The 12,611-nt window shown below is 49.5% G+C and overlaps 1 protein-coding gene across 2 annotated transcripts in view; it reads left to right on the forward strand.

Annotated features, from left to right (window-relative positions):
* Nucleotides 1–12,611, forward strand: part of ADAM9 (ADAM metallopeptidase domain 9) — a 28,579-nt gene that overhangs the window by 1,263 nt on the left and 14,705 nt on the right. For both annotated transcript variants that reach the window (XM_035345187.1, XM_035345186.1), the window contains exons 2-5: nucleotides 8,074–8,171; nucleotides 9,314–9,378; nucleotides 10,461–10,539; nucleotides 12,394–12,470. In XM_035345187.1, the coding sequence (XP_035201078.1) occupies nucleotides 8,074–8,171; nucleotides 9,314–9,378; nucleotides 10,461–10,539; nucleotides 12,394–12,470 (319 nt within the window). The remainder of the gene's footprint in view (nucleotides 1–8,073; nucleotides 8,172–9,313; nucleotides 9,379–10,460; nucleotides 10,540–12,393; nucleotides 12,471–12,611) is intronic.

Raw genomic sequence — 12,611 nt, forward strand, 5'->3', positions numbered from 1 at the left:
CCCGGGGGGGAGGTGAGGAGGGCGCCGGGGGTCGCGGGGCCTCGGCGCTGAGGGGCGGCCGCGGGGTCCGGCCGAGCGTGCCCCGGTGCCCAGGTCCGGGCCTCCCGGAGGAGCGGCCGCTGCCGGCCCCGAGCCGCGCGGGGCCCCCCCGGGGCTCCTGGGGGCAGCGGGTCCCGGGGCCGTCCGCGGCGCCCCCAGCCCGGAGGGCGGCCGCTGGGGTGCGGGACCCGGGTCCTGTCCCCTCTGCTCGGGCAGCCGCGGCCCCCCCCCGAGCCCCGGTGTGAGCGGGGCGGCCGGGGCTGCGCTGGGGTCTCGCAGGGGGCCGGGGCCGCGTCCTGTGGTGGGACCTCCTGCAACAGGGCGCGGGCACGGCAGCGAGCGGTGTTCACGCTGTTTATGGGCACTGGTGATGCCGCTTCTGTTACATCGAAGCGGCAGGCTGACACGTCTCGCCTCCCGTTGTTTTCTTCCTACGGAAGGTGTCTGCGTTGTGTTGAAGCTCTGGGTTTGCCGTTAATGGATAGTTCCATACTCAGGACGTCCTAATCGAGGAACCTTTCCTGAAGCTAACAGTGATGCTTTGTGCTGAGAACTAACGCTCCTGGGGTGGCTCTCTGCGTGATTCTCAGCTGTGACTTTCTTGCCTGGCACCTGGCGTGTTGCCACCAGTGCTTGTGAGCCGTGCGCCGGACAAAATCCTGACTTTGACAGGGGGCCATAGGCTTGTCGGGGAGGTAGAGCAGCGTGTGAGCACCGCGAGGAGCCAAGGCTCACGGCGCATCTCCTGGTTGTTGGATGTGTGCGTACAATGGGCCCGTCGGGGTCCTGAGGGTTAATGCTTCAGTTCCTGCCCAAGGATGAGGGAGGAAGCGCAGGTCACTGGAGCCACGGGTGGTGTGTAGGCAGCGTGTCCCAGCTAATAACGCCAGATCTGTCCTGAAAGATATTAGGCCTCGGCTGTCTCGGATCGGGACATGACCGAGCAGCGAGAACCAGTCACCTGTTTCAGTTCCTCCAGACACCTCCAGCTTTTGGGTTGGAGTGGAAGTGTGTTGGGTGCTCCCCAACAAAGAGGGATATGAGGCAGAAATGGGTTGTTACCGGAAACTGCTAATTGAAAATTCCTGAATGAACGTAATCACATAGGGATGTGTAGCCTTAGGGGATCTGCATATATTGTAGATTCTCCCTTCCTGTTTGTGCCTATGGGAGGTGTCAGCATTTGCCTGTATAAATTCATAAAAAAGCAATCTGGCATTGCCAGGGGCAGGGGTTTTGCCTTCTGCCTCCTGTCTCTTCCCCTGTTCTTGGTGTAACACATGTATCAGGGTGGTCTAGCTGCACTTCATCAGCTTTTAAAGGAATTTTTAACGTATCTGAATGCTTTGGTTTGAACTTTCTGAGGAGATGCAATGTTTGCTTAAGATAATTCTTTTGTTCAGCTCATGAGAAACACAGCGCTGCCTCACCCATATTTCAACAGATCTGGGACAATCATTCAGCAGAGTAAAGAGGGTTTTGTGATTATTTCCTCTGAGTGAAGAATAAAGAGAGGAAAGTAACTTCAGGGTAGCTAATGTTGCAACTTGTAGTGCTTTGTTTGTGGAAAAAGGAAGCTTGTAACTTGACTTCGTAGTTTTTGCGCGTCTCGAGCATTCTAATTTCTTAAGATTTTTTAAAAAAAGTTTATTTGCTCAACTCTACTGAGTTCTGTGACTGAATTCATGCTGCATGGTTTCCTTTGGCGACCAAATGTAAAGACAGCGACATCCCTAAAAAGAAGCGTTCCCACGAGCCTCCGCCGTGTGACGAGAGGTGACCTCCGCAGCCGATGCGATGTGGAGGAGCTGAGCGGGCTCTGCAAGGCGCTGCCCTCGGAGCCAACGCCACGCTGGTGCTCGCGGTGAGAGGGCAGAGCTCCTGAGCCCGCGACCCGCGCAGGGGTAAAGCGTCTCCCACCCTCGGGTAGCGCGGCTTTGCTCTGTCTCTCACTGTAAAATGAGGGGCCAGGATGGAGAGCGTGTTGGTGGCAATACCAGAGAAGAAGGCTGGTGGTCCTTTTGCGGAAGGAGAGTAGCTGCTGTCCTGCAGACAAATCAGAGCGTGGCTTTGGAAGGGCAGAGGGAATACCAAGAGTCTAGACAGGAAACCCATACAGCGGAGGTCGGGGTTTTGGTAGGAGGGAGGTGAGAACATTGCTGGAAACGCTGCTGTAGAAGAGCTCGATATCACCGTTAACTTCCCACACCGCTAGTAAAATGCCAGAAGTTACATTAACCATTCTTGTCTATTTTAGTGTTAAATATTTCAGGTGAGCAGCAAATCAAGTGCCTGACTTCTTCTCTTGCCGTGATTGTTGGTCATCTTTTCCTGCCTTCTAAGAAGGCAGTGACACAAAGAGACCCGTGTGGTCTGAAAACATAGAGCAAGGCAGGGAGAAGATGGAAAGAGAAGTTCCAGGCAGGACTGCCCTGCAGAAGGGAGGTCCTGATGTTTCCAGATGCTTGGGAGGTGGAGCACGGCTGTGGACGTGCAAGGCACTCTTTAGTCTTTGAGGCGACAGGAACCAGAACCGTGGGCTTCATAGGAAATGCTCCTATTTTTTTTGCAGTAGATTTGTTAGCTTGCTGTTTTGTGTACAGCTCTGAGTATCTATAAGTGGACTTGGATAATATTTACGTAGGGAAAGTGAAGGAGTGTTTTGCTTCCAGTACTTTGAAGAAAACATCTTAACTGCAGCTGTCATCTTAGAACAAAGGTCAACTGCACAGAAACATGCCTTCCCCGGGATGTGATGGGCTGAAGACTTATATCGAAGTAATCAGTGGTTGGATATCATTCCAAATTGATGTTTTAATCCCGTTCACAGAATTTTCTCCTCAAACAGTTGCTGCTTGGCAAAGTCCTTTATGGTTTTGATAACGGGATACAGAGGACACGTATTGAACCTGCAATGATACCCATCCAGTCAGAAAGGATCCTCAGAGGGGGATCAGCGGCGCGGGTGACGTGGGCACGTGAGAGAAGTTCCTGGCAGTAAGATGCAGCTCTGGAAGGACAGGTGCCGAGTGTTCTTCCGAGGTGGAAGTAATTGCCTGCACGTGAGGGGGGTGCAGGAGCATGCTGGCAGGGAAATGAGTGTTGGAGTAAGTTAAACTGAAGTGAATCACCCAGGCTGCTTGGTATGGAAAAGAGTGAACCTGTGGAGACAGGTAGCAACACAAAGCAGTCTTTCACAAAACATCTGAAGCCTGATACTTGTGAGGCCTCGCTGGCACACCGTGTCCCGTTCTGGTTCCCTTTTCAGGGTAGGTGCAGTGTGACTGCAGAGCCTGGTCGCACCGAGCGGCCAGAGCCCTAGGAAATATGCTCCACGAGGGACTGCTGAAAGAGTGGGCTTTACTTCCTTAGCGGAAGGGAGAGGGGAAAATGCCAACAAACTGTGAAAATACAGCAGACGTGCAGCCAGATGGAAGGGGAGGGACCCGTCCCCTCCGCTGGGGGTAGATGTACGGCTGAAACCCCAGCGAAGGAAAGCTGCCGGACGTCGGGGACACGGGTGGGAGGCAGGAAGGTGGGCTGGGTGGCTTTGTGAAGCTCTCTGTGCTCCTCCTCGCAAACAGCGTTCTGCCTAAGTGTCAGATGACGGTGTGGTTGACCTCATCTGTTAACTGCAATCAATTATAACACAGTGGTTAGCAGTCTGTGTATTTAATGCGTTAGCAATGTGCGTCTCTTGATTCAATCTCGTATTAGTTGGGTACACGTTTGCACTCAGTGCTGTTATCTGACACTCTTGCTTTAATATGGTTATGACCACACCTTTGCTTTTACAGTAAAATGGCTAAAAATTGCGAGGATGGATGTAGGCACTGGATAAATCCAAAGCAAATGGCAGCTTTTGCCATACTTGTGTGAAACTAAATTATTTCCTGTCTCAGTAGGAAACCTTCCATTCAGTAAAGGGAAGCAGGCAAATACAAGCGTGTGGTTACTTTGGCAGTCCTCTCTGGGATGTTCACTGATGGAAAGCCGTACACCAATTTGGGTAGGATCAGAGGAATTGTAGTGTTTTGCTTCCTGTAAAGAAGGATGCTCTCTGTCAGCACTTGCGATGCTGAAAGCAGTGGGGGATCCCAAAGGAGTGCTGAGCAGAAATCTGGCCATGCAGCCATTGCTGGCATTTGGAGCGCTGCAGTGCCCGGAGGTGCTGCAGGTGGGACGGGCTTGGAGGCTTGCTGCTGCAAGGCCTGGCCTCCTCCATCTCCTCCTCCTCCTCCTCTTCCTCATCCTCCTTGGTGCAGGAGGGGGCTTGTGGGGTCCTCACCTGGCTGCCCATGGCCCGAGCTGGTCACCTGCTGAGTGAGCTTGGCATTGGGAAATGAGTTCTGGGGTGTAATAAGCTGCAGTCCTGATTTTTCTTTTTTCCTTCCATTGAAGAGAACGTATTTGGTCTCACCTGAAAGGCTGGGGAAGGAGTTACTGTAGAAGACGGGCGATGCCTGGGCTGGGCCATGTGCTGTGGGTGGCTGCGGCCGCGCGTCTGTAGCGGAGCCAGCGGCCTGCAGGCACAACGAGGTCCGAGGAGGCAGGAGGTGCAGCTTGGCCTCTGAGTGTAGATCTTACCTGTCGGGGATAAATACTGCCCCAGCTTCCCTCGGTGTATGAAAAGCCACAACAGCTCTGATTTATTTCACTGGTTTTCAAGCTCCCACATGCTATGGAGCATGCATGACATTCTTACTGCGGAGTCAGGGCGGGGAAGGTGATTCATGTCTTCCTGATAATTAAGGCAGTCCTTAATGAGACAAGATAAACACAGTGGGTGCAATTGCTTTTCTCCGGAAATAATTTCAGTTAGTGCTCTGCCCAGGTGTGAGCGATAAGCAGTGTGCTCTCAGGTACCGCGGTGATGGGCAGTGGCTGTCAAGATTTGTGCCCCTCTAAGAAGAAGCCAGTCCAGTCCCACAGCAGCAAGCCTTGAGGGTAGGAGGAGGATTCAGGGGCAGGGCTCTCTTTGCATGCCTTAATTGCTGATCCGTTGTGTTTGCCCCTTGTATCTGGTTTCTGAATAACCAGTCAGATGCTCCCCTTGAGGCTTACTAATGAGTGAAATCTTACGTGGGGCAGTCAGCATGGAAATGATTCTGTATAAAGCTGGGGTACACGCGATGGAGATAACTGCTCGAATGGAGGCTCTTGTTCTGGGAGGCCCCGGTGATGGAGTGTGTGCTTTCAGACCGAGCAGGGAGGTTTCGTCCTAATGAGACTCCCACAAAGCAAACTTTTGTCTGTCCTGTAACTAAGTGGGCTCGTCAACCTAATCTGTACTACAGCATGGGAAGAAAAAGGGTGTTTGCCAGGGGAGGAAGGAGAACTGAAAGTTGAAGGGAAAATGATGATTTGCATTAGCGTTGCTGTACTCCTTAGTTCTGCCGATGGATGAGAAGCAAGGTGCTGCCTTCCTACACCTGTACTTGAGCTTGTCCTAACAGGAGGAGACAAACACCTTCCTCTGAATCCTACGGACAACAAAGGGAAGAATAAGGCATTGCACCTGAAGTCAGATCCCACGCTGTAGTGAAGTGAGGAAAGGAGAGCAGAAAGCTGGGGAGAAGTGTCAGAATATTCTGAGAACTGAAAAACGCACCTGCACTGCTGCTTCTCCGCGACGCAGCCTCCCGGACTTGCCCTCTTCCCAGAAGTTCCTCCCCGAGGTTCTCCGTTCCGTGAGCTTTGTGTGATGATTCATGCCTTTGTGTTCTGCATCCAAGTTGCTTTTCGGGAGGCATGCAGCTTTCTGAGCGCTGCGGGGACGAGCGGGGCCCTGGTGTTTCTGTAGGCTGCGTCCCGAGAGATTCTCCTAAAGTCTCGCAGCGTCTCGTCCCCCACTTCAGTAAACACGGTGGCAAACAAGCACAGAGCAGCAGTGTGTGAGAGCCTGCGACAGGATGTGAACCGAAACGTGTGGTTGGAAGAGACAGATGGAGAGAGCTGACCTGCCGGAGTGGACTTCGGTGGTTCATCTTGGGGAAGGAAGCAGCCCTTCCCTGTGCTGTTCTCGGGCCAAGGAAGTATTGCCACTGTACTTTCTGTAGCCTTTGAACTGCTGTTCAAGAGCTATTTTCAGGAAGTGTCTCTGATTTTTTTTTACACACTTCTCCAACAATCACAGAAATTAACGGAAGGTCTGCTGCAGTATGTGTACTGTGTGGTACCCCGAGAAGCAATACAGCCCCGCCTCTGCCTATGTGACAAAGCGCTGCATTACGGACAGCACACAGTAACAAATACATCTGTGCTCTCCAAGCAGGTGTGCACTTGTACTGTGGAGTATGAGAAACTGGAAGCCATCACTGGGATATTGTGGGAAGCACAGAGATGGGCGTAGCGTTCCTTGCTGCTCTGGCGGTGTCGGTGCAGGGCCTGGCTGTGGCTGCGAAGTAACGCTGCGCTCTTGGTGTCAGACGTGAAAGCATTTGTGGGCTGCTGAGGGGTCTCCAGATAATTTTGCTAGCAGGGGTAAATAACTAGGTCTGCCCTGGTGTAAATTTTGCTTTTCACCTGCTGCTTTGCATGCTGCTTTTGTGCAAAGCTCCACCAAGGAGGGCTGCATCCTTTGCAAAAAGGAAATCAGCCCAGTCTGTGCCTCAGGCTGCTGGAGTGTTTGTCCACAGAGAGATGCTGAGCTCGAGAAGGGAAAAAGTAAAGGAAAGTAGGCTGTAGGAGGGTGTGGGGCTCACCCCGGAAGCATGAACTGTCTTCTCTTTAACCTCGCGCTGGTGCGGTAAGCTCGTGGTGCCAGCAGGGATGGGGTGTGAAAGGCAGCTATGTTCCTGCACCTCGCATGGGATCACTGCTGGCACTTGAGCATCCCTGAGCTCTTGGGTGCTGCCCAGCAAGTTGGGGGCTTGGAGGCACACACAGGCTGCTCCAGCTGTTTTAAAACTGTGTGCAGCACCCTGGGCCCCCTCTGAAAGCTTTTGGAGCATCTCAGAAGTTAAACACCCGCTTAGCACCCCAAGTCGTGGGGTGGATACGTCTGGAGGTAAGCAGCAGCGAGGAGTGCGGCCGTTCCCTTCCCCCTACCTTTGGCTCGGGAGTCTCACGCTGTGGTGCTGAGCTCACCGACCCGCAGCTGTGAGCCAGCAGAAGGCTGCTCCTCGTCCGCGGGGCCAGCGGCTCCCAGCCAGGCACAGGGGCAGCGTCTGCGGTTAGGGAAAGTAACTTAGGTGTGCAGTTCACTCCTGTCCGCATGTCCATGCGGAACAGTTGCTGGAAAACCTGATGGCTCATGCAGGACAGCGGATTCTTGGCTGTTTTTTGCTCCATCAGGTGATCTGTCTGTTGCATATGCAAATCATTTATACAGTAATCTGCAAAAGGCTTTTTTTCTGCATGCGTTTGTTTTGCCCCACTTGTTTTTATAAGGTGCTTAAGTGCTCTCTAAGAACGTAATGAGCAGTACTGGCTTTTTGTCAGCAGCTCAGCAGTGGTGTGCAGGGCTGAGGGCGTGACGCTGAGCTCTGCTGGCCTCAAGCACAGCGTTAGGAAGCCCAGGCACTGCTGGAGCCCCTGGGAGCTGAGCTGGAGAGGCTCCGTCGCCCAGCTGGTGTGTTTCTGCAGCTCAGGAGCCCTGGATTTGACACTGCCTTTCTGTCTGTCCTTGAGTGAGTTATCTCTGTGCTGACCTGCTTGACGTGCTCTGATTTCTGCTAATGGAAAGTGGTGGAATATGAGATAGATACTTGTAAGGGAGTAATTGAGTTGTGAAGCTTTCAATTTAAAATGTTCTGCTCAGCTTGGTTCTGCAGCCTTTCCCAAGGCAACCCACGAGTGCTTTGCTCGGAGCCACGCTCTGTGCTGTCCTGTGTGACTTCTTGTATTGGGATGCGTGGCTCAAGGGGTACATAGCTCTGAAGGCCTGGGTGCCTCGGCGGTGTGGTGCTGTGTTGCCTCTTAAAAGCAGAGCTCGCCAGTCTGCCAGCGCTGCACAAAGGCTCTGGTGGGGCTGGCAGTATGGTCACTTCTTTAGGTGGACTAATCTGGTGGCATTTCTCTCTTCCTTTCTAGGTTTCCAGGAGATTTCTCAGTTGTCCTCCTATGAAGTTATAATCCCGCAGAGGTTAGGAAGAGAACGGCGACAGGCCTCCAACGTCTCCTCAGTGCAGGTACTGGGCAGTACTGACCCAGCTGGGGGCTGGGTTAGACTCCTCCAGGGGTACTTTCCAGCCTGTATTGTTCTGCTGTAATCACGTAACTAAAGACTGCATGCTTCAAGGTATTCGGATTAGACCAGATGTTTTTAGTCACAGATTTTATAAGCCTTGGCAGAATTTAATATGCAGAAAAATGCCTTGTAGCTTATTGCCCTTGTTGACTAGTACTCTTGCTGTGGTATATAATGTAGTGATCAGGCAATTCAGCTTACCCACGTAGTATCTAAGGACCCTAGTTGCTGTGCATAGCACTTGGCTAATGCAAGGCTGCGGAGGTACCAGCCCACTGTCAGTGTTCAATGCTGAAACAGTATTGTCCTCTTCCAGCTGTAACTAAGAGCTTTTCTGTGAAAGTTGTTACAAACAAGGAATGTGAAAACCACAAAGCTATTTAGAAATAGCTTTCTTCATGTGACTTTTCCCCAGCTACACAGGAAAAGATGCCAGGTTCTGGAGGTAGGGACGATAAGAAAACAGGTTTCAGGCACATCCACCCTGCTTATTTCTGCTCCAGTGTAACCAGCAAGATTTAACAAGGAACGTGTAGTATCTGTGTGTCTGGCAGTTTTCATGTGTGGATATGCCACGTAGAATCAGCGTGGTTTGTGTTGGAAGCAACCTTTAAAGATCATCTAGCTCAACCCCCTGCCTTGGGTGAGAACATGTATGGATGCAGCAGTCATCATTTTTTTTGGATGTCTGGGAACCAGAGCAAATTCTGATGGCTGAGGCCAGGTTCTCATTGCAAAGTCGAGTCAGCACAGCAGGGTCAGTCAGGAGCACAACAAACACCTGGCCCCCGACCAGCATTGTGGCACCAGCAAGAAACACAACAAGAGGAGCAGCTGAGGTCAGCAGAGCTCCACATCCTTCAAGGAAGCAGATAAAATTTTGTTGCATCTCCCGCAGGGACTTTGCTGCTATCTGTGAAGGCTAACAGGACAGGCTGGTCCTGAGTTGTGGAAGGTGTCAGTAGTGATCTGAATTCTTGTACCCATAGTAGTAGCTTGCACAGGCTGTTTCTGTCAAACTTTTGTTGCTGACATTATATTCATTAACATTATTAAAATGCAACTTTTCTTTTTTACGTTCAGGACAAGGTGTCGTATGCTATTGAGATAGAGGGAAAAGAATACACAATTCATCTAGAAAAGAACAAGTAAGTGATGAATTCCTTGATTATTAAATTCCAACTATTGTGCCCAAATAACAGGTTGGCACGTAGCATGCTAGTTTTGATTCCTGAGGTTCTTTATGAGAAGGGCAGTTACAAACTAACTCTGAGAAATCTGCAGAGAAAGACAGTGAAAGTGGGTTGAGCCACGTTGTCTCGGCTATCAGCCAGGAATATTGAACTCCTGCGACACGGGTGATCCTCTTGCAGTGAAGGAAGTAGTAGTTTGCTCAAAGGGGATCTAGGGAATCACTGAAATAACTCTCCATTCACATCTAAAAAGAAACAAACGGAGTTATATTTCAAGTAAATATTTCTGCTTTCCTTTGGGTTTTGTTTATTGTTTCAGTTTTTTTCCCTGTCTCAGTAGCACAAGACTACTAACAAGCGAGGAAGCTAACTTCATCTCCCAGCTCTTAATATCTGTAACTTACAGAGAACATAGATGTTGTCTGTCTTGCTTTTAATTTTTGAAATGCTACTTGAGTAACAGCAAGTTACCATATATCAGACTCTTTCCCTTGAAAAACTGCCTTCATAATAGAAGAGACATAACTGTTTAAACACGTGCCATGGCGATCTGTCTGCCGTTTGCCAAACTCCTGACCCTCAGGAACGTGGGAATTCATCTACGCTGGCATCTGTGGATTTACAAGCATGGGTCAGCTGTCTTAATCATAGGAGACTTTCCCAATACATTTTCTTCCAAAACTGGGGAAGAGACGTCGTATGCAGCCACCTGAGCGCTGTGCTTTTTTTTTTTCTGTGCAAAAGCTAGTGAGCTGTTAGCACCAGCTAAAGACTTCTGACGCTTATTCTTCTTACCTGGGGTGAGGTGTGTGATTCGTTTTCATTAACAGCCCCATCATTCTGATGTCTTGGATGTTCCTGCAGAAGTGCACATCTTCTTAGTTAATTTTGGGGAGTTTTCCTTTTGAATGATAATTTAATTACAATTTACATACATGTGACACTTAATTAGGATCATCTTGCTACCTGCTGTAGCATCATAGGTATTTCATGATATTCCTCTTGTATTCTTTCTCTTCCGTCCTCTTTCCTTACAGAGAACTGCTGCCCAAAGATTTCACAGTTTATACGTATAGTAAGGAGGGGAAGTTGCAATCTGAATATCCAGATGTCCAGGTAGGACTTCTTCCTTTTTTTTTTTTCCTTTCCTGAAGGTGACTTGAACATTGAGCATCTTCATGCTGAGGGAGTTGTGTATTACGTAATTATCATTGTGTTTTTTCAGTGAGCCAAGTTCTAATTCCATGTATGAGCCATGCCTTTCCTGGAGAGAATCCTTGATTTTGTATGAGATTCTGGCCTGTAGTTTGTAATAGCCCCATGTTTTATGCAGAGATGATTGCTGTAAAAGCAGCTCCACTCTAAAAAGGAAATAATCTTCTTAGCTGGGAAGTAGCTCATTGTTTCAGAGTGGTGTTGTCATATAGCACAGTGCAGTGTTTGTGCCACTTCTGGACGCGGGCTTCGTTTCTTATGGAGAGCAGAAGACATGGAGCAGAACTGGGGGGTTACCTGATGCCTATGTAAAGCTTTTCCTGTCGCACACGGTGGTCTTCCAGGTTGGTCAGCTGCTGACCCATCTTTTCAGTTTTATGAGATCCTGTTTTAGTGACTCTTAAGAAGTTTCAAGGGTTGATAGTCTAGCCATTAGTCCAGAAACTTGGGAGCTACTGGGAGGACCTTTGATATGGACATTATATGCATAATGTTGGAGTTATTTCACTGAAAATGTTTGCAGCCCTCTTCTTCTGTACAAGCAGGCTGCCTGCTAGGTTGCCTTTGAAAATTTAATTACTCTTGTAGAATAAGAATAAATAGCAGCTTTTGCGATACAAAAAGCATGAAAGTGTTTCTAATGGCTTCGCTCCTCTTACATATCAGCATTGTTCCTTTGAAAGGAAAGTGTTAGTCATATATGATTCATAGGATCTGGTTTTTGAAAATAGAGCACCTGATCTGACTATCTACTTCCTATAAAAAAGTGATTGAGAGGAAAAATGCTTTTTCTACACGAGGTTACGGAAGTTACAGTGACCCTGAAGGATTAGTGCATGCCTTGGCATTCAGCGCTGAAAGAACAGGCGATGTAATCCACCTGACCCCTATAGTAACATTCAAAAATGCACTTGCCAGAGAAAGCTGAATGTATTACCCTCTTTTCAAGTTTCCAAAATGTCTAATACGGAGGATAAAATGGAACTATTGTGTCTCCTTGGGGCTGATGAGGGATGTTCTGTGCATTTGAGAAGTTTAGGCAGCACAGTGCCTTGGCGAGGATAGCAGGTGTTGGCCCTCTTCTTGCTAGAGGGAGGCTGCATGCAGGCCAAATATTCTCCAAAATTGTTTTGTCAAAGTCTAAATGATGATTTGGCCCAAATCAGTAGGGAGGGGCTAGCCTCAAAATATTTGAGGCAGGGTGGAGGACAGAACTGCAGAGAAGGATGGCTTAGTGTCAAAGCTAAGAAATCCAGTCGCTAGATAATGCCTCTGAGCCCTGCTTGTCAGTATTACTGCATGTTAACAGTGTCAGCTCGGAATCTGGCTTCAGGTAGAACAACTGAGTGGGCAAGTGGGGTTTTGAACCCAAATCTAATGAACTACTGGCTGTATCGAGTTGTGAAGAGCGTATTCTTCACAGAATAGGACTCAAACTGGATCTCTACCTCCCTATACATCTGACAGCTTGATTAGCTTCTCTTAAAGAAGTCCTTGTGGCACCAAGGCACGTGAGGAAGTCTAGGTGCATGCTGGAGGAGGAAATGCTGTTATGCTGTGGTAGAGCCAGAGGCAAATTAGAAGCTGTAGACTATAGGTAAAGGGTATGCGGCAGCTTTGACTTTAAACATTGTTGTCAACTCGCAACTACTGCGGGTCAGTGGCAGGCATGGCAATTTATGTGCTCAGGGGTCGTACTAGGTGTGCAGAAATGCATGGAATATGTGCGTAATATGCCTTTGTTTTCCCACACAGGATCACTGCCATTACCAGGGATACGTGGAGGGGATCCTGGATTCTGTTGTTGCTGTCAGCACTTGCTCGGGGCTCAGGTAGCAGAACTCATCTTTTGTGCTGCAGTTGTCACGTGAGGCTCACGGCTCACTGAACCTGAAACAATTCTTTCTGTTTTTAACTACTGTTCAGCCAGATGGTAATTCATTGCCTGGGGCTGAGCTGCAATAGTGTGTATC

Source organism: Oxyura jamaicensis, chromosome 22 (genome assembly GCF_011077185.1).
Source record: "Oxyura jamaicensis isolate SHBP4307 breed ruddy duck chromosome 22, BPBGC_Ojam_1.0, whole genome shotgun sequence".
In the NCBI taxonomy this organism is placed as follows: Eukaryota; Metazoa; Chordata; class Aves; order Anseriformes; family Anatidae; genus Oxyura; species Oxyura jamaicensis.